Below are 20,903 nucleotides of genomic sequence, written 5' to 3' on the forward strand. Positions count from 1 at the left end.
AGAAGGTCAGAAGGAGACAGATTTCCTGAGAAGTGAGTGCCCACGCTCCCTGACTGAAACCTGCAGCAGACGTCCTCTCTGCCGCAGTGTCTGCCAGCCCTGCCTTGAGAGCAGTGGAGCCATTGCAAGAGAGAGCCATCCCATCTCTCCCAGATAAGGACGTCCACTTGACATGAGTCACTTGGCAGGTTCACTTCTGTCTTGTCTTTAGGATCCATTTTAAAACAGAGAGACACCCCCTCCCCTCCACCAGAGGAGCTGCTGATAGCGCCGACTGATAGAGCATTCTTCAATGATTAGTTCTCTGAAAGCTAATGGGGTTCTTCCTTTAATGGAGAGGCATATGTTAGATGATGACCAAAAACAAAGAGCTTACTCACTTGGAAAGTAATTATCTCAACACTTGGATGTTGTCATACGCAAACAAGACACCAGGTCAGGACACATGGCATGAGGAAATATGGTGAAGGAAATAAGATGTGTGGGGAGACATCAGTCTGGTGTTTGATGGGGCTTCCTCTTCCGGGTCTTGTTTTGACTGCTCCTCTCCAGCCACTTGTTGGTCCTCTTATCTGTGTTTTAAAAAAAGACCCTTGAAAGGTCTGCCAGCATCAAATCGTCTTGTCCTCCAGATAAAACACTTACTGACCCCTTCCCTTACTTCAAACAGCCCTTGCGAAGCCCTGTCTGCCCACTTTCTATTTATGACATCAGGTCAGGTCAGGGTAAACCTTATTGTCCCGTTAGGGAAATTTGTCTTGGGTGTCATGCTACATTATTGTTTCACAGGGCAGAAAAGATTAATAAAAAAAAAAGTACAATCACATAAAAACACAGACATTGACTACTAAAACAGAACTAAAAACAAGAGATACATTACAATTACGACACAGGAACATACAGAGACAATTGACAATTTAAAGTCAACAGACATAAACAGAAACATCTGGTGAGGCATTGGAAAGGCCTCAGTTTGCTTTGAATAAAGCTCCTGTTGGATGGTCTTTCTGCTATCATTATTATTCATAACACAATTACTGACACCTGATTATGCGTGTTAGGATGTATTAACATTTTAAAACGCTGAAAACCAAATTATTTATATTAATATCTTTCCTTACAAGAGTATTGGTGAGATTTTCTTCGCAGCCAGTGTGTGGACTTTTGTTATTGTTTTTGCAGACCTGAGAGACAATGGATTCTTTGATGGTGGATTTTTTGAGCAAAAGGCGTCTTCAGTTTTGTTGCATGGGACTCATCCACATGAGTTATATCCTTATGGTGTTTTCATAAGGATAATAACTGTGTGTGTGTGTGTGTGTGTGTGTGTGTGTGTGTGTGTGTGTGTGATTCGGGCTCTAAGCTAAGGAGACATGGGGGAATAAATATTGGGGGAGTTGCTGGAGCACACCAGTAAGTTTTGGATGCACTTTTACTTTGCATGGAAGTTTTCCCAGTCAGGACGCCTGACTGGACGACAGCATGGGTGGATTTTTTCACTTTCCTGATAATCTGAAATACTGATGATATCAACATCGAACAACACGAATATAAGGTAAATGTTCACTGTTAAGACAGTCTATGGTCCAAAGGTAGTCTGTAGCAATAACTTTACTCTTGTTAACCTTATTTTGTGAACTGTTTTATTTTTTTATTTTATTTTTTTCTGATTTGAAATTAGTAGCAAAATTCAGGTTGGGCACCTAAAAAATCATCTTAATAATTTTTTTAATAATTCTAGTTGCCACTATTAAGAAAATTCAGCATGATGCATTAAAACTGATCGAGACCATAGAAAACAAAAGGAAATAAAAAGGGGAAAAATGTTGAAATTCACACAAGTTACGTGATACATATCCTACTGTGTATTGTACAGAAACACAGAGCATTCTCAACACCACACAAGCAGTGACCTGATATGGTGAGAGAGAGAGCAAAGCTGCCATAATAGAAGCCACAATATTAAATTTGATACGGAGAGGATTTATCTGGGTCTCTCCAGATCCCAGATGCATCAGCCTTAAAGCATCTGAGACTTCTTGTCACAGATGGGGTTAGTTGTGTTGCCACCTGGCATGAGCAAGTGAACAACCTGGTGTTAAATCTAAATGATCTAAAATAAGTAACATATTAATTGATTACTCAGTTAATAATATTACATCCAATGTGGAGACAGTGAAAGGTGGTTCCATGCTCAGTGTGTGGTTAGAAAAAGGAGCATGTGGGAAAAACAGGAAGAAGGGGAGAAAACCCAAGAGTGCATGACTACAGGAAGTGGTGAGCACATGTCCAGTCTGACAAGAAAGTCCAACGGCACGGCACGAAGCAGGGACACAGGACAGATGTTGAAGTTGAACACATGGAGCAGCAGTCCATTCAGTTTCTTCTCAATCTGACTGAGAGAGGCTTTTTTGTGCTGACAGTGAACTGCTGCATCTTCAATTTGGACTCTGATGGTCAGAGTGAAGTCAGAGCTTGGTCCACCACCTGTAATACAACACCGTGATGCTTGACTGGTAGCATAGTAAACAAGCAGTTAAAGAGATTCTCAATCTTTCTGTTGGTGCCAGTGTAAATATTTATTGATGTTTGACTTTCTTACTGATCCTACGCATGACTCTATTTATAAAAACAAACATTTCCCCCCTGTTTTCAATAATAACATTGTACACACCAGATCATTTTCATGAAGATCTTCATTTACATGAACCCAGATAAATATACTGTCAAGCTCTATCATGACCATGCCCAACCTAGTGAAGCTGGAAGCGTCTTCCAAAACATTACCAGTGAAGCAGCAGCAGAGGAGAGTCCAGATGAGGATGGAGATCATACCCATGTTTTTTGATGAGGAGGGTTTCTATGGTTTCTGTTGCCATGAAGGACCGCTGCTACGGGCAGAGCTGTTGTTGTTCTAACTCTTGTTTTCAACGCTGGAATTTCATCTGTGCCCAGGTTGATTTTGTATTGTGCAAAAATAAGGTTTTAATAATACTTTTACACTTTGACCCACTTCAAGATGAAGGTCCAATTTCAGACCATATATCAGAATTTAATCAGGTCATGGTGCTGTGTTTAATGTGGTATACATTGGTGCCCTGGACCTGGAGTATCAGGTTCAACCTTATACATACGTAAATATAAAATCAAACATTGCACCCTTGTGGCAGAACACAGCACAGGCACAAACACAAGCACGGTGATTGTTGTGATACATACTCACTTCACTCTCCATGTACTACATATACTCAGGCCTATGAGGTCCGTACATATATCCATTGATTACAATTAATGCACACTGACACTGTTGCGGTGCGGCATGCTGACCAACTGCATTTCATTTTACGCTTGCGGCCATCCAGCTCTCCATCCAAACTCTCCATGGCAGAAATGATTGTAAAACACAAAACCCTCATATAAATGCTGCTGTTTGTACATATTTTCATTTACGCAATTTCATTTATGTAGATCACCCACAAAATGTAGAACAACCAAATACACAAACATGCAACTGTATAACTGTTGGGCGCCACAGGAAGGGGCATTGGCACCTTTGGCAATGTTAGAATAGATGTCTAGGCATCTTACCTCTTACCTAAGGCTAATTCATATGGCAATGAGCTAGTTGTAGAGCTAAGGTTTGATGGGTTCAGATAAGGTGAGCACATAAAATTGATGCATGCAAATTAGTGTTGAAATTTGAATGAGATTATGCCAGAAATTCACCTACTTCAGTAGCATGAACCCTGTCCAATAAAGAGGCACTGAAGTGGTGCCAAGCAGACAACTAGCAGTTAACTTACAGTGACACAACCACCTGTCATCCAAAGGCCACACACTCAAGTATGCATACATTTAATAAAATGTAAACAGGTCAGTTATATAAAATTGATTATGTTATTTTTTAAATCAGGCGTTGACTATAACTCCTGCTGGTTATATATGAGCTTCCTCAACTGGCACACAGTTTATTAGACAGCCTGTTGAGTTTTACTTGTTTCTTTAATGACAGTAAAATTATCCAATACAAAGTGTGAAAGTTAAATCAGGTGTACAAGACAATTGTAGCTAATGTGGCTGCAGGCTTTAGTATGTAGCATGTAGCTACATGTAGCTTAAACCTGTCAGAGTAAAGTTTAAACATCTGGAACCTGTTGTCCCTCCGTTAATCCGTAGTTACTCACATGAGACCATCAAACTTACATCATGTTTTTGGCTGCTGTGGTCATTAAAACACTTAGTTACAATACATTGTTCATATTTTTCCTCAGTCAGCTGTAATATTAATAAACAAAGCAAACAGCTGCAGATGAAATATGTCGTCCTTCATTGCTCTCAGCTGAGACGTCTGATCACATTTGATATTTTTCTTTTTGTCAACAAATCCAACATTCAGAGGTATTTATTTGGTGTGTATTAATATAATCTAATATAAACTAACATGATGTGTGTGTGTGTGTGTGTGTGTATTAATATAATCGAGAGAGTGTGTGTGCAATAATATAAATAGGAACCGATCAGCTCAGAGCTGAGAGACACAGACAGGGGAAGCTGTTGAGAGATGGATCAACACACTGTCGGTTTGAGTCTGTCCAGTGATGGAACATTTATTTATAGTTGATAGTATAGTTAGTAGTTAAGTTAATAGTCAATAGTATAGAGTAGTTCCAGGCACTGCGACTTAATAACCAGCCCCGTCCTACATTATCTGACAGATTCCTTCACAAATACAAACCAAACATGTGATAAAGACTGTGTATGACAATGTTTGACTATATCTATATTTTTTAGATAAAGCACTTTTATATTACATAAGTAGATTTGGATGATAAAACCTCTGTACATTAACTTAAATAACGCTCATGAAGACAGTAAACTGTCACTGTACAGTTACTGAATCTCTGTGATTTGTTGACAATAAGAAAACTGAGTTTCTCAGCTTGTGACATTTTGTGAAATCCGTTTAAATAAAAAAAGGTGCAGCTCAATATAAAACATTCACAATGTGCTTACAATTTGCTTATAAAACACAAACTCAGCTCCTAGACAGTAAGACAGTTCCTTTAAAGTTACACTATAGCATGTAGCCATGACAACCTCTCACCTGCTGGCCGCAGGGCTTAAGGCTCCATCTGTCTGTTCACTTGTCTCGATCAGATCATCCATGACAGACAGGTGTCTAAATATCTCCCCGTCAGATCAAAACGATGTCCTGATCAGTTTCCCTGTAGCGCCACCCTCAGGACACTCTCGTCACTTTCAGCTTCCCGGCTGTTCAGGGTGTTGTTTGTGTTGAGGCTGTCATGACCTCTGTGCCTGCGGGGGGCGCTAACACCACTACAAACTGATGACACTGTGATTCTTCACCACAAGGTGTCACGTCACCACCAGGCATCAGCTGATCCTGACCGACAGGGGCATGTCCCGGTGCCGCTGCTGCTGCTGCTGCTGAGCTCGAGTCATGTGATTGCAGCAGGTCAGATGATTGGTTAAAGCAGTCAGACAGATGATCAACTCCTGCTGTCGTCCACACGTGAAGAGACAAAGACTTGATACAACAATAACATAAAAACATGGAGTGACGTCTCACTTCCTGTTGCCGCCGCATCATCCCTCAGAAGTCGGGTCTAGCCCATCACATGTCTTCGTACAGCAGCACGCCGTTGAAGACGGTGAGGGGCTCCACAGAATGCGCCAGTTTGCCCATCACCAGGTCAATGCAGACCGTGTCCCGGGTCTGCAGAGGCAGGATGATGCTGAAGACGGCCAGAGAGCCAGGGGGGGTTTTAGCCTCAGCCACTGGGTTGTTCTCCAGGCCTTCGGGCTGGTAGCCCCCGGAGTCGACCCGGGCTACGCCGTAATTCGACTTGGACAGAACTGCCTCGATCTTCTCTTTCTTATGGCCCGTCAGGACAGCACTGAAGAAGTAATGTCCATCCACAGGGGCTGTGAAGATGCCTGGAGGACACACACACACACCAAGTGTCTAGTAACCACAAAGTTCTTGGTTGGATACAGAGACACACACTGCAGCACCAGTGTGTGTCTCTGTGTGTGTTCTTGTACATGCTACGTTGTGAGGACCGGAAAGAGTTTTTAACCAACAGAGTGAGAACATTTTTGGGAAGTGAGGACATTTTGGCCGGTCCTCACTTTTTCCAAGGGCTGTTTGAGGGTTAAGACTTGGGTTAAGACTTTAGGTTATAGTTAGGTTTAAGTTAGGTTAAGAGTAATGGTTAAGGTTAGGCATTTGTTTTGGATGGTTATAAGGTTAGGGTAAGGGGCTAGGGAATACATTATGTCAATAAGTGTCCTCACAAAGATAGCATTACAAGGATGTGTGTGAGTGTGTGTGTGTGCGTGTGTGTCTGTGTGTCCTCTCTAACCTGTGCTCGGGTCGTAGAAATCTCCTTCGTTGACAAAGACGTGGTCAAAGATGATGGTTCCAGCTCGGTCCATGGGGACAGTGAGAGCAGCAGAGAAAGAAAGTCTGGGAACATGAGCATCAGCACCAGGTGCACCTGAACACACACACACACACACACACACACACACACACACACACACACACACACACACACACACACACACACACACACACACACACACACACACACACAGGTGTAAACAGCACTGCTAAAGGAAGTATCTAAAATGCTAAAAGAAGCATTGAATAATGCAGAGAGACTTGTTACTTTCCTCCAGTACTTATTGTCCTTCTAAATCTTCCACATCTGGCTAGACGTCTGGTTGTTGGCACAAATTAGATTGGATGGCCCTTTCCTGAAGCCTGACTAAAAATGTAAGGTATGTGACTGAGCAGGCATGGCTGTTTGACTTCTTGTCTAAGTCTGTGTACACACGGATGTCTTTAAGGTTTTTGTTCCTCCTTAAAGCTGTGATTACATTAAAACTCTGGAGCAGCTCACAAGTGCATTCTCAGATTAGAGTTGAACAGACCCAAGTATTTGAAGGAAACAATCCAGGACTCTGGAGCTTTGTGAATCTTCAGAAGATTGAATAGTCGAGGAGGGTCAGGGGGTATAGTAGGGATTAGGTGTTAGGGGTTAGAGGTCAGGGGCTAAGATTTAGGGGGCAATATTTGCAGCAAGTTCTAGCTCTGATCATATGAACTTTATTCACTGAGGGACCTGGTGTGGATCAATTTTCCTGCTCCCTCCTTCAGGAGAATTTGAGTAAACGCATCTCACCGGCCAGACCTCGTGCTCCATTTTCTCCCCTTTGTCCAGGAGGTCCAGGAGGTCCCCGTGGACCTGGCAGCCCACCGAAGCCTGGGGGCCCTGGGGGTCCGGGAAGGCCTGTAGATATGATAATACATGTTATTATTCAATCCTGATTTTATCCTTTATACTGTTTTCTGCAAAAGGATCTCTTGTTTCATTGGCTGAGAGATAATGTCACTGTTAGAATAGAGGAGGGTGATTTGAGCTGTCAGTCATAACAGATCTCCAATCAGATCCTGACTTCTGGGGCCTCCCCCTGAACCTCTTCCTTACGCTAAACCAATACTGAAATGTGGTCAGGGTTCAACAGCTCACAATATGTTACAACATGGTTAAAGGTAAAGGTCAGAAACTGTATGAGCCTGAGTTTCACTGAACTTATCTACATGCTTTACATCAACAATAAAAACAATATGATGAAAAAGAACACAGTGGAAAACAGTAAAACACAGAAATGGACAGTAGGAGATAGAAGTGGACAGTAGAAGACAGTAGAGTCCAGCGCACCGGTCCTGTTGTGGTCATTGAAAGTCTGGAGGTCTTTGAGAACCTGGTTCACACTCGAATTGAGGTTCTTTATCCGGCTTTGGACATCGTCCTGGTTCTTCTCGATTAGGTTCAAGACTCCTCCATGATTGATGACCGAGTCATTCAGACCGGAAACACATGTCCACAAACTGGATATGTGTCGATTCAGCCCTGAACAGGGGACACATCACAAGGACACAGGTTCAGATCTTAGATTAGTTCAGATTCAAGTTAAACGTTGAGGTTCACTGTTTCCTGTGCAGACATGAAGATGTAAAACATACCTTCCTTGATCTTGTGGACAGAATCAGACACCCCTTCCAGTCGTCCACAGATACCCTCCAGTTTCGACAGCCTCTTCTCCAGCCCGTCTCCAGACTTCTTACAGTCTCCCAGCTCCACCAGCAGCGTGCTCTCAAACCGCCGTATGTCATGGCGCATCCCATCCAGGCTGTCCCGGCTGTCCTCCACGTGCTCCGTCACCTCCTGCTGGATCTTGTCAATCTCAGAGATGATCTTATCCTTGGTATTTCCTGGAGGGAGTCAAAGGACCAGGGCATTAGGGGAGGAAGTATGATTAGCGACTGTTGCTTCTTTTTAGTTCATCTTACCAAGGTCAGTAATAACACTGCCATGCTTTTGCACCATGTGCTCGAGCCCCTTCAGGGTGTCATTGATGGAGCTGAAGGTAAGGACGACCTCGGACAGTTCGCCCTGCAGCGTCTTCAGCTGGTTGTTGTTGATGGTACCGCCGATCACACTGTGGCCATCTAACGGCTTTTCAGCATCCAGTCCAGGACCATGTCCACTGGTACCTCCACTGGGACCAGCACCAGAACCAGCACCACCAGCACCACCAGCACCTGTTGGTTTGTGTACATTAGACAGTGAGGTGAGCTCACATGAATCCAGCTGCTCAGTTTGTTTTAATACTGATGTTTGTTTGTCTTTATCAGTTTTTAAAAAAAATTACCACTGTGAGATGTTTTTACTTTTTTTAAATAAAGGTTTTGTGAAGGATGTTGGTTGATCTAACCTGTGGGCGTGTTCAGGCCGTTTTTACATTGGCTCGTGCACCCTCTGACATCCTCTCGCAGCAGGCGGACATCGTCCTGCAGGCCTGAACAGATCTGGACGCAGCCATTTTTCTCTGAGTCCAGTCTGATCTCGAGTCTGTTGATGTGGCTTTGCAGGCGCCCCAGAGCATCATGGGAGTGATTCTTCAGCCTCTGCAGCTCATCCTCTACCTTCTTGCACAACTCTCCATTCTGCCCCAGCAAGTTTTCGCCGTTGTCACCCGTCAGAGTCTTGATCTTATTGACGTCATAACTCAGGTCCACAACCTGCAGGTTGGTTAATATCATGTTACTAACAACAACAACATTATTGTTCAACTCTCTCAGTGACACCTAGAGATATGATAGTATCCATTAGTTTTGTTGATGCGACATACAACCACTAATATGAACTAGTAAAGTCTCACTGATGGTTACTCCTTTTATTTCTATGCTGTCCTTTTGTCTTGTGCTGCCTGTGAGATGTCTTGCTTCCCTCCTGTCTTTCCTCTGCCCCAAAGTATTTCTTTGGTATTGTTATTGTAATATACACAAAGCACGTACTGTAGATGACGTCTGTGTCTCTTCCTTCCTCCTTCCACAGTAAATATCAATCATCTGTTTTAAGGCTCCCTGACCTTTATATTAAAGCTCCATACAGTTTAAACGTAGATTTCCATGTGTGGTGGTGTGAATATAAAGCAGATCTAGGTTCTATATTAAAGGAGCTATATGTAAGAAATGTATGGCAATTAATCATAAAATCACCCGATTTGTCACCAGTGACTAAGGAATTGTGTTAATAATAATACTGATCTAACTGACAACAATAGTACAGCCAGAATATTCACATTAAAAACTTTTTTTTGCAGCACGCAAATCATTTGTTTCACTTGTTTATGTTTTGATTCTGTATTTTGGCCTGTTTCGCCACCCACCGCTCTCTACCAATCACCTAGTCAGTGGCATTTCGGCATCCAGGTTACCAGTTACCACTGAACTGCAGCTACAAGCATTGTGGCATCACTAACATTAAAAGATCTTGCTATGACTCCCAGAAACATACTGAAAAAAGGCAGAAACAAAACTAGGATCTGCATAGGAGATGCGTTTGAAAGATAGAGACGGCTGAAAGCGGAGAAGAAACTAAGGACAGATGCTGGACTGGAGTGGCTAATTTTCTTTTTCTTTCACTTTTTACACAATAATCCGAATAAAGCTATAAACACGGCTTTATTCGGTTAACAGACAAAAGAACACAGCCTGTGTTCAGAAACTGAGGGTAAAAATTAGCTGTCAGGACTTCAGTGACATTGTGATGTCACAACTGAGCAGACACCAAGCCCCACCCACCTGGACCCACCATCCAACACTTACAGGATTTGGTTTTACCTAAAGTCTGCTGTCTTCTTATTGGATCACTCAGAAAACAGTCAGCCAATCACAAGAGACTGGTTGTCTGGCTAAGATGACCTCACCTTGTCATACAGAGAGTCTCCAGACACCGACAGGTCTTTGATCCGAGTGTTAAAATGTCTGATCCGGTCCTCGTTGGCCACCACCCTCCACTCCAGGGATTTCTCTGTAGTGCCTCCTCTGCCTCCTCCTGTCCCAGATGACCCCTCCCCGGTGTCCCCCCTGCTCTCTCCCTCTCCTCCTCCTGTCCACCTTCCTCCTCCTCTGTCTCCTCCTCCTCCACCTGTCGACCCTCCTCCATCTCCTCTGTCACCTCCTCCTCCTCCTGTCCACCTTCCTCCTTCTCCTCGGTCATGTCCTCCTCCTCCACCTGTCGACCCTCCTCCATCTCCTCTGTCACCTCCTCCTCCTCCTGTCCACCTTCCTCCTCCTCTGTCTCCTCCTCCTCCACCTGTCGACTCTCCTCCATCTCCTCTGTCACCTCCTCCTCCACCGGTCCACCTTCCTCCTTCTCCTCTGTCTCCTCCTCCTCCACCTGTTGACCCTCCTCCATCTCCTCTGTCACCTCCTCCTCCACCGGTCCACCTTCCTCCTTCTCCTCTGTCTCCTCCTCCTCCACCTGTTGACCCTCCTCCATCTCCTCTGTCACCTCCTCCTCCACCGGTCCACCTTCCTCCTTCTCCTCGGTCATGTCCTCCTCCTCCACCTGTCGACCCTCCTCCATCTCCTCTGTCACCTCCTCCTCCACCGGTCCACCTTCCTCCTTCTCCTCTGTCTCCTCCTCCTCCACCTGTCGACCCTCCTCCATCTCCTCTGTCACCTCCTCCTCCACCGGTCCACCTTCCTCCTTCTCCTCGGTCATGTCCTCCTTCTCCACCGGTCGACCCTCCTCCATCTCCTCTGTCACCTCCTCCTCCTCCTGTCCACCTCCCTCCTTCTCCTCTGTCACCTCCTCCTCCTCCTGTCCACCTCCCTCCTTCTCCTCGGTCACCTCCTCCTCCAGACCCTCCACAGCTGCACGTCTCCAGGCTCTGGTTGAGGAGGGAGGTGTTGTTTTCCAGCTGTGACAGCCTCTTGTCGTGGTCGCTCACCCTGTCCTTCACCAGCGCTACGTCCAGCTCCACGTCTGCGATCCGGTACGCCTGGTCATCAAACCTGTCGGAGAACACGCTCCGTAGGTCCTCCACTTTTTTATGGATGTCGTCTCTCAGATTGTTCTCCAGTGATGAGCAACATTGCTCTGTTTGTTGCACAGTGTTGTTGACCCGCCATTGCAGGTCCTTCAGCCGACGATCCAACATGTCCTCTGTCACCAATTTCCCCTGCCCACCTCCTCCAATTCCACCTCCTCCACTACGACTCCCTCCACTGGCTCCACTGTTCTCAGTATGGCTGCCTCCTCCTCCTCCTCCTCCTTCTCCTCTTCCTCCTCCTCCTCCCCCTTCTTCTCCTCCTCTGAGGTCGTCCACATGGTTCTGGAGAATATCGATGTTCTCTGAGGCTGAGCTGATCTTGCGTTCAGCATCGGTGACGCGGTATTGGAGGTCATCAACGGTGTCGCAGCATCCCTGCAAGCGCGTCACATCCCGCCGCAGCCCACTCAGGTCCTGCAGGTACCGAACGTCCATGGCGTTCAGCTGCTTCTCCAGAGCTCGAATTCTCTCTCGGTCTTCCTCCTGCTGGCGGCGCAGATCCTCCACGCCGGCCTGAAACACAGAGGATCACATGAAGACAGGACCGAACACATGATGTTTTCAGGAGCCAGAAGTATCACAGATGTACGTCGACATGTCTTTGACTCTAACAGGACACAGTAGTGAGGCGACACAGAATAACTTTGAGAAAAGTTATTTCATTTGACATAAATTATTGGATATTTTTACAGAAATTGCTTAGTGGGAAATGGACCATTCATCTTTTTGGTGTGGCTGATGGCAATCTCATCTATAGATGTGCTACTGCTTCCACTGGACTCAGCTCTCTGATTGGTTACAGGTGACAGCCACCCCAGTTACTCTATTTAATATGTAAAGGTAGGATGGGCACTGGTGATACGCATTGGTACCTTTTTGATTTATAAAGTCTTAAAAGGCATAATGCTATTTTTTTGGACATGTCACAATGTACAAACTCAGCACAGTTGTTGCAATGTGCCAGTTTAAAAAGTTGTGTTTTTTTTCTTTGTGTTTTTTTTCTGTGCTTTCAACATCATTAAACATGAGGGGCTTCTTGATGATTCCTCCAAGCTTAAAGGTTGAATGAATGAAAGTCACGACACTACTGGAAGGACTGTCTGTTCAAACTCTCACCTGACAGGAGGAGCAGGACAGTGACACTCTCCTCTCCAACTCCCTCAAGATCTCCTCCTTCAGAGAGTTGACTCCTCCAGAGAAACCTCTGTCCATGTCATTTCCTTTTCCATTCACCAGGTGATTGTTGATACTCACAAGAGTTTTATCATGAGCCTGTGTGTGGACACATAAACACATCGCACTAAGACACACACTGATATACACACATGCTGATGGATTGAACCAGAAGCTTCTTGCCCTCAGACACTGCACCCGTCGGCTTCAGGTGAACTCACCTGAGTGCGGTTGTCCAGTTGGTCCAGTTTGGCCTGAATGCTGTGAATCGTCTCTTTAATTTCCGGCTGAGCTGCATCAGCGGGGTTTCTTCCCCCTCCTCCTCGTCCCCCACTGAGGCCTGGTTTGTTGCTCTCCTGCTCGAGGGTTGACCGCAGGTCCTGGAGGTTCTTGGTCAGACTCTCGATCTTCTCCTCTAGCTGCCGCATCTTCTCCCTGTCAGCTGAGAAAACACAACAACAACAAGAGCAGTGCATGATGTCCTCAGCAGAGGTCACGTCATCAGAGGTCAACAGAGATAAGGTCAACAGGGGTCAATAGAGGTCATCGGTAGTAATAGTAGGTCACATTACTGATGTCTGTTGGCTTCATGTCTGTCTGGATCAGATCCGATATTCAGTTCTGGAGAAGAACCACAACGAGTTAAAGGGATAGTTTACCCAAAATTCATGTCGACCAAGGGCTGGGAGAAGTTTCAGAGTCCTCCGGGTCTTCTCTGAGTAACAGCGGGGCTCCATGCAGCACTGCATGTCCATATGACGGTTGCGAATAGGTCTCACTTTTCTTCGTCCAAAAAGACACACCAAAAAAACATCCAAATACCTCCATACTGCTCGTCTGTAATGTCCCTCTTGTATTGAAGGCCCGACAGGAGAAATTGTTCCAAAAAAAAAAAAAAAGTATAGTTGTTTGTAGTGGAAGCTCCCAGTGTCTCAGTTCACTGCTTTGCCTGTGTCTGTGCAAATCTCGCGCGATTTGCATTGACAAAGTTCACGGCTCCGCAACTCACACGAGATTCCGGCAGAGCAACACTGGGAGCTTCCGCAACAAACAAGCTTAAAAACTGTACTTATTTAATTTCTTTCTGAACAATTTCTCATGTTGGGGCTTCAATACAAGAGGGACATTACAGACGAGCAGTATGGAGGTATTTGGATGTTTTTTGGTGTGTCTTTTTGGACGAAGAAAAGTGAGCTCCGTTCGCAACCGTCATATGGACATGCAGTGCTGCGTCGAGACCCCCTGTAACTCCGAGAAGGCACGGAGGACTCTGAAACTTCTCCCAGCCCTTAGTCGACATGAGGGTGAGTAGATAATGAGTGAAATTTGAATTTTGGGTGAACTATCCCTTTAAATTGTTGGACTCCATGGGTCTGGACAGGACGGACAGATGTTTGTCTTTCTCAGGAACCCACTCACCACCGCCACCGTGTCCTCCACTCGATCCAGACGCAGAACCTCCACCCCCTTGTCCATGGCTCGTCCCCCCTCCCTGTCCCGGTCTGGGTTGGGGTCTGGTGGAAGCGATCTGAGTCCCCGCTCCGCCAACTGGACCGTCAGTGCAGTCTTCTCCGCTGTAACCATGGCAACACTTCCACTCCATCTCCGTCACCATCTTGTAGGCCACTTTGTAGCGTGGTCTCATGTAGGTCCGATAGCTGCAGAGATCAGACGACCAATCAGAGCAGCAGCTGACAGGCTCCGCCCCAACGCCTCATGACATCATCATACATCATGTGACAGGTGTCAGGTGACATAACTGTACTCAGTAGGGGTGGGAATCTTTTACTATCTCACGATTAGATTAGATTCTGATTTTTGGGGCTACGATTCGATTCAGAATTGATTTTCGATTCAAAACGATTTGATTCCTAATGATTTCTGCTTCAGTCTATCTGTGTGCAAAGGATCCTCATGATCTACTCCAGTCTGCTTTGCAAGACAGAATGACTAAAGTGTCTTTTTCACATGCATTGAGTTTTAAACATTTATCCATGCTTAGATGGAATTGTTGAAACTGTTGCATAAAAGCAATATCACATATTGCTTAAGTAACTAAATTAAAAGTGCCTCTTTATTAAAAAAAATAGTGCAGTTAAACATGCTGCCTTTTAAATTCTAAGGAAATGGAGGCCGACAGCCAGCAGATTTGTTTCATTTTTTTAATTTTTTTAAATCAATTTTGGGACATTTTATATCGATTCTGAATCGTATGAGAATTGCGATTCTTATGTGAATTGATTTTTTGGCACACCCCTAGTACTCAGGTAGATCAGATCAAATATAGTATACTGTTCTGTATTGTAATACTCTGTGTGTGTGTGTGTGTGTGTGTGTGTGTGTGTGTATACGTACACCACCACTCTGCTGCACTGGCCACTCCCCCAGTTGCATGGGTGATAATCAGGCTTCACGTAAGTTTCAACTCCGTCCTCAACGACACAGCTCACCGTCTTCGTCACCACGAACGCACACCAATTTCTGTTTCACACACACACACACACACACACATCATCATCATCATCATCAGCAGATCATTTGACAAACTCGCTCTGTCACACACAACCATACACCCATTGTTCATATGTGAGGGGCATTGTGGGTAAAGCCACGCTCAGCTCGTGGTGCTGATGTCATCAGTGTGTGACACTTCATTAAATCATGGGATAGATTTTTTTCAGGAATCCAGAACAACAAGCAGGAATTTACTTCACACCATCAGCACGCACTTCACATATCGCAGATACACTACACACAACATACACACACACACACACACACACACACACACACACACACACACACACACACACACACACACACAGTGATGTCACTCTACAGGAAATGAGTCATTTAGGCGTTTGTTTCAGTTTGTTGACATCACAGCTGCTTTACTGCCAAAAGGAGGAGGCTGTGTGTGTGTTTGTGTGTTTGTGAGTTTGTGTGTGTGTGTGTGTGTGTGTGTGTGTGCTTGTGTGACTTCTGGGCTTCAGTAACAATCACTGAAAGCCACACCAGTCTCATGTTGATGTCATTTTTCCAGGAGAGCTGATTGGTCAAGGGCAGAGCTTTGTCACGTGGAGAGAAGAGTGAAGAGTTTGATTTTAATAATAACATTATTATAGATTAAATTAGAAAGAGTCCAGGTTGATGTGACTTAAAGAATATGTGATCAATGTGTGATTAATATGTAATCAATACACCTCTGCTCCTTCAGAGACTGCTCTTATCTCTCAACAGAGCTTCACTGTTAAGCTTTGAACAGGGAACTAAATCAACAGGGTGACTTCATGATCACCACCTCCTGAATACCTGACGCTCCGCCCTCAGTGAGTTTGAACCACTCAAGTGCATCGGAATGAATTTGTGCTGTAAGTTTACATAAACACTTGTAAACATAAACAGACTAATACACAGTGTAAGGAAGACTACACCCAATATTATATTGTCTTATCTGACCTGACGTTTGAATATTATACAGTATAGGAAAGCAAAAGAATATGTTCTCTGGGAGTTTGATTGCGTTTTGGTTGGTTGAGTACTTCAGTACTTGAAGTCATTATTTATTTTCATGTTGTGCAGCTTATTGTTTAGCAAGTGTTTTCCAGAGATGAAGTAACTTGGCAAAAGGTTTTGCATTTTTTAATGCTGCAGTTTTGCACAATAAATGTTCTTAAAATTTCTATGCACTGTGTGAAATATGTCCTATCAATACAATAAAAGTGTAATGTAGCTGCCGCCATACCAGTTTTTTTTGTAATGTACTGACATAAACTGTTAAAAATTATACAGATATAAAGTTTAGACCAGACCATCCAGTCCTTTCACCACCACCACCACCACCATCATAATCCTCATCCTCATCATCATTGTCATCCCAATTTGACCACAGGATTTTATTACTTTTATTACTGATTTAAGTCAGGCTTATTAGACTGATTCCAGTTTGTTCATCGTTAATAATGACTATTTTCTAAACACAAAGGTTCAAAGGTCATGGAGTTCCACAACGTTCAATGCTTAGACCCATTATTTTTTATCTTATATCTGCTTCCTTTAGGCAAGATTATCAGGAAACATCAAATACATGTCCACTGTTATGTAGATGCAGCATTTTCTTTATTCTACTACTCTGCTGTAAATACATTAATGACTCTGGATGACTTCCAGCTACAGCCACAAACTGGGGGCATCTTTCACCAGGTTGTGACCTTTACCTCAGTCGAGCATGTAGAGCGGCCTTCTTCTGCCTGAGCAACATCAGGAGCATTAAAAACATCCTATCACAGGAAGGGTGAAAAACAACTCGATATATGTTTTCTTCTGGACTAGACAGCTGTGATCCTTTGTTATTAGGACGATCAAATAACTCCAGCTGGTTCTAAATGTGCTAACAAGTAGGAGAGGTCACTCCTCTCTTCTGTGGTATTCTTTGGCTCTTCCTTCGCCCCTTTGGAGACATTAATAGTGAAACACCATCGCATCTTAGAGAGCTCCCTATCGTCCAATCAGAACAATCCACTCTTCTCTATAAGGCCTGCAGTCACAAAACGTCTCCCTGTCTACCCCTCCTCCATTTGCAAATTTACACTGAGCTCGGCCATATTTTAATTCGTATTTGAATCTTTGTCCTTTTTAATAGGTAGCAATGTTGCTGTCACATTTTGTCTGGATGTCTTTTCTGTATTAATATAACTCACTTTGATTTACCTTGAATTTTGAAATGTGTTTTACAAACAAAGCTGCTTTTCACATACCGGTATCCCAGGTTTAAGGGTCATGGTCCAAGTGCCCTCCACAGCCGAGTGTGACTTGATTTGGAGTGACATTCGATAGTGAAGTGGTAGTGGGTAGCGAGTGGTTTAAGACTGGGTCCGAAGGCCGACACGGCGACACCCACCCTAAATCTAAGCTCAGGCTTCAAACTGTTCAGGTTTACAGTTAGAGCTGGATCAGGTTAGATGAGAATCGATGAATTGCTTGGTGAGGTGGAAAGAGAAAGCCCCAGCCCCCACCCACCCCCAGCTGAGTCCATCACACCTGGATCACACCTGGATCAGACCTGCAGCTTTAACTGAACTGTAACAATATAGCATTATACACATAATTACTGTATCATCACCACTTCCCCTCAATGACTGGATCTCTCTCTGTTTTGGAGCAGCAGCATCCGGATCTGACTCTAGAACCATTATCTTTATTATTGTCATTATTTATCTCTTCCTGAAACAAGCCTGGAGGTAACGTGGATTATGATTTGGCGCTGTACAAAGAAATCATCATCATCATCATCATCATCAACATCCTCATCTTCCTTATCAGCATCCATCATCATCATCATCTTTCAGTTCAACCTACTCTTGGCTCCACTGAAGCAGCATCACAAGCTGGAGGGACCGTTTCCATGAAAACATGTGTGGCATGTGTGACATCACAGGGATCCTATGACGTCACACCAGCATCATCAGAGTTTCTGCAGAACCAGGAGTCAAAGCGAGACTTCCTGTCCACTCTCTTACAGCAAAACATCTGCTGCACACACACACACACACACACACACACACACACACACACACACACACACACACACACACACACACACACACACACACACACTTTTCTGTGGTGAGGTCATCATATCCCGACGTCACCTCCTCCTTCATCTCCACCCTCACCATCACCGTCATCATCATCATCCTTTCCGTGCACGTGTCATCTTACCTGTGTCTGCTGGTCGCGCGGGCACTGTGCGCGTGCCCGCCGGTGTACAAGCTGTAAGAGGGTCGCAGCGGGTACGCGCTTTTGGCGTGCCCGCACGCCCAGAGCGCGAGCAGCAGCAGCAGGAGCGCGGCCATCCCCCCGATCAATACGCGATCAATACACTATCAATACTGGGTATCAATACTCAGAGTGATCAACACCTCAGCTGGCGGGAAAATTATCATCTCCATGGAAACAAAGTAAGTTTCCACAAAGCCCGTCCGTCCTATTGACCCATGATCCGGATTCTGATCCAAACTCCCAGAACCAGATTCTGCTCCGCTCCGGGTCCGGGTCCCGCTCCGGGGCCGGGCCCTGCTGGTCCCGCGGGTCTGATCCGGTTCTGATCCGGTTTTAATCCGGTTTTAATCCGGGTTGGTGCGGTCACAGTTTGCTCATCAGAACTTTGGAAACAAAGGGGAAGAAAACGTTGCGACAGACTGAACCGAGACCAGCTGCTCCTCCTCTTCATCACCGCCCCCCCGAACTGTCCCCGCCCCTCCCGGAGGAGAAACCAGACACGTGCAGCTCCGCACCCACACCTGCACATCCCGTCCCAGAGTCCTGAAACCGGGTCTGAAGCGGGTCCGCTGATGCCCAAGAAAAGAACAAAAACAAACAAAAAACAAAAAACAACACATAAACTGTTTTCTTCTCTCTTCCTCTAACGTCGGGGTCAGAGTCCAAGATCTCTCTGAGTGAAAAGTATAAACAGTAACTGTAACTAAGTTTACTGTAACTGACAGAGACCTTGAACATGGCGTCGCTCTGTCCTTGAGGTGAAAACTTCCTGCAGGATGTTTCATATCTGCAACTCCTAAAATAACAGAGAGGATGACCTTTGACCCTCACACACGCACAGAGTGACACACACACACACACACACACACACACACACACACACACACACACACACACACACACACACACACACACACACACACACACACACAGTAGATAACAGCTGTAGCAGCTAACAACAGTCTGTTATCTTCAGTGTGACATCCTCCTTACACATACACACACGCACTCAGGGGTGGTGGTACTCCAAAAACTGTCAGTGATGTCACAGTGAGACCAATAGTGGGTGAGAGAGGAAACTAAACACGAAGGTTGAAAAAGGAGTGTGGCAAAATGCAGTGTACTGTAAGTACCTCATAACGGTCAGAAAGTTGAGTGTGGAACACTGGATAAGTGTGTGTGTGTGTGTGTGTGTGTGTGTGTGTGTGTGTGTCGGGTGCCACGGTGTACAGTGGGTAGCACCCTTGCCCCTCAGTCAGGCTTCCTGGGTGGAGTTTTCAAGCCGAGGTTTCTCCCATAGTCCAGTATCTGTGTCTTTCATCTCTACACGTTGGCTCTGCGATAGACTGGCGACGTGTCCAGTCGGCCCTGCCCTCGCGCTAAACCAGCTGGGATTGGCTCAAGCCCCCTGGCCGCCGCCATCACTGTCAAGAGTCTGTGCTGCACATTATTCTCCATTAACGTCGCCTTGGCTACTGTGACTCACGTTTAGCTGAACTTCTGTGTTTGTGTCTGTCTCACTCTCTCTCTCTGTGGTGTGTGTGTGTGTGTGTGTCTAAGGGCCAAAGGTCATCCGTGTTTTGTTTCGGTTTTCTTGAAACTGTGGGAGGAGTTACCTGAAATGATAATTAAAATATTGAGAAGGAGTATCATGGATGATCAATGTTAATGTTGTATTTAGTAAGTACTTATAGCACAGTTCTTCACTACTTCAGACATGTATTCATCCATCCTGGTGAAACATGCTGAGGCTCTGCCTCCAGATGAAACATCAGAAAACAACAGACTGAACTCTGCAGTGGAATATCTCTTTATCAGATCTCACCCCAAAGTCTCATTTTCCAAAATTAAAAGGAGAAAAACTGCAAACAGAGTGAAACATGACAAATACAGATGCTTCCACACACGAGGGACCACTCCCTCCCTCCCTGGGTGGAGACAGACCACCCATCCACATCACTCACACTAACCATTGTTTGTAGTTTTATGGGACTGTTTTGTATTAAACACATTCCTGAGCCCAGGCCTCAGGTGAGACAGGAACTGATCTGCATCAACGTTTTATCATTAGCTGCAGACACTCTCTGACTCATACACACCCACACGCGTACCCCCCACTCTACAAACAACCATGTGTTGCACTAATGATCCAGTGGCTCCAGTTTGTTTCCACTCTATTTCCTTTGTGTATTTATTAGGGGTGGTAGAGGTCAGGGGTTGGGCTCCATCTCTCTAGTCTCTCGTCTAAAATGTTTTCTGAAATTCATTTTAGTTTAAATGCAGTCTAACAAATTACAAATCAAAGTCAGGGTTAGCTTTATTGTCAGCAAAGGTGCATGATCATCGACAACTTCTCTGTATCAATAAGGAAACTTGATGTGCAGGTGAAGGTCGTGGTTTCCTCTCCTGTGTGATGTTCCTGAATGCAGCAGCTGTCGGGTCATCGTCCACCACTTGTCATGTGAACGTCACTGATGCTACTGCACTGACTCGGTTTGTGTGTGTGTGTGTGT

General features: G+C 45.0%; 1 protein-coding gene across 1 annotated transcript; it reads right to left on the reverse strand.

Moving 5' to 3' along the window:
* Window positions 1–3,128: 3,128 nt before the first annotated feature.
* Window positions 3,129–18,846, reverse strand: LOC146990044 (EMILIN-1-A-like). Its single transcript, XM_085767876.1, has 15 exons — window positions 18,331–18,846; window positions 14,965–15,090; window positions 14,029–14,267; window positions 12,831–13,051; window positions 12,553–12,708; window positions 11,193–11,949; window positions 10,695–11,063; window positions 10,306–10,655; window positions 8,809–9,115; window positions 8,384–8,635; window positions 8,057–8,305; window positions 7,752–7,943; window positions 7,212–7,319; window positions 6,387–6,521; window positions 3,129–5,958 (listed from the first exon to the last, which is right to left on the reverse strand). Exons 1-15 carry the CDS (start codon window positions 18,462–18,464, stop codon window positions 5,636–5,638), a joined length of 3,918 nt encoding a protein of 1,305 aa, XP_085624002.1. The 5' UTR covers window positions 18,465–18,846; the 3' UTR covers window positions 3,129–5,635.
* Window positions 18,847–20,903: the final 2,057 nt, after the last annotated feature.

This window comes from Trachurus japonicus, chromosome 3 (genome assembly GCF_045865225.1).
Source record: "Trachurus japonicus isolate A0001 chromosome 3, Traja_1.0".
In the NCBI taxonomy this organism is placed as follows: domain Eukaryota; kingdom Metazoa; phylum Chordata; class Actinopteri; order Carangiformes; family Carangidae; genus Trachurus; species Trachurus japonicus.

Excerpts from the sequence above, each read along its gene's own strand:
- LOC146990044 (XM_085767876.1), bottom strand. The coding sequence starts at position 18,464 with ATGGCCGCGCTCCTGCTGCTGCTGCTCGCGCTCTGGGCGTGCGGGCAC. Across the intron at positions 10,656-10,694 it reads AGATGGAGGAGAGTCGACAG|GAGGAGGAGGAGGTGACAGA; the intron begins GTGGAGGAGGAG and ends GAAGGTGGACAG. Across the intron at positions 7,320-7,751 it reads CAATGACCACAACAGGACCG|GCCTTCCCGGACCCCCAGGG; the intron begins GTGCGCTGGACT and ends TCATATCTACAG.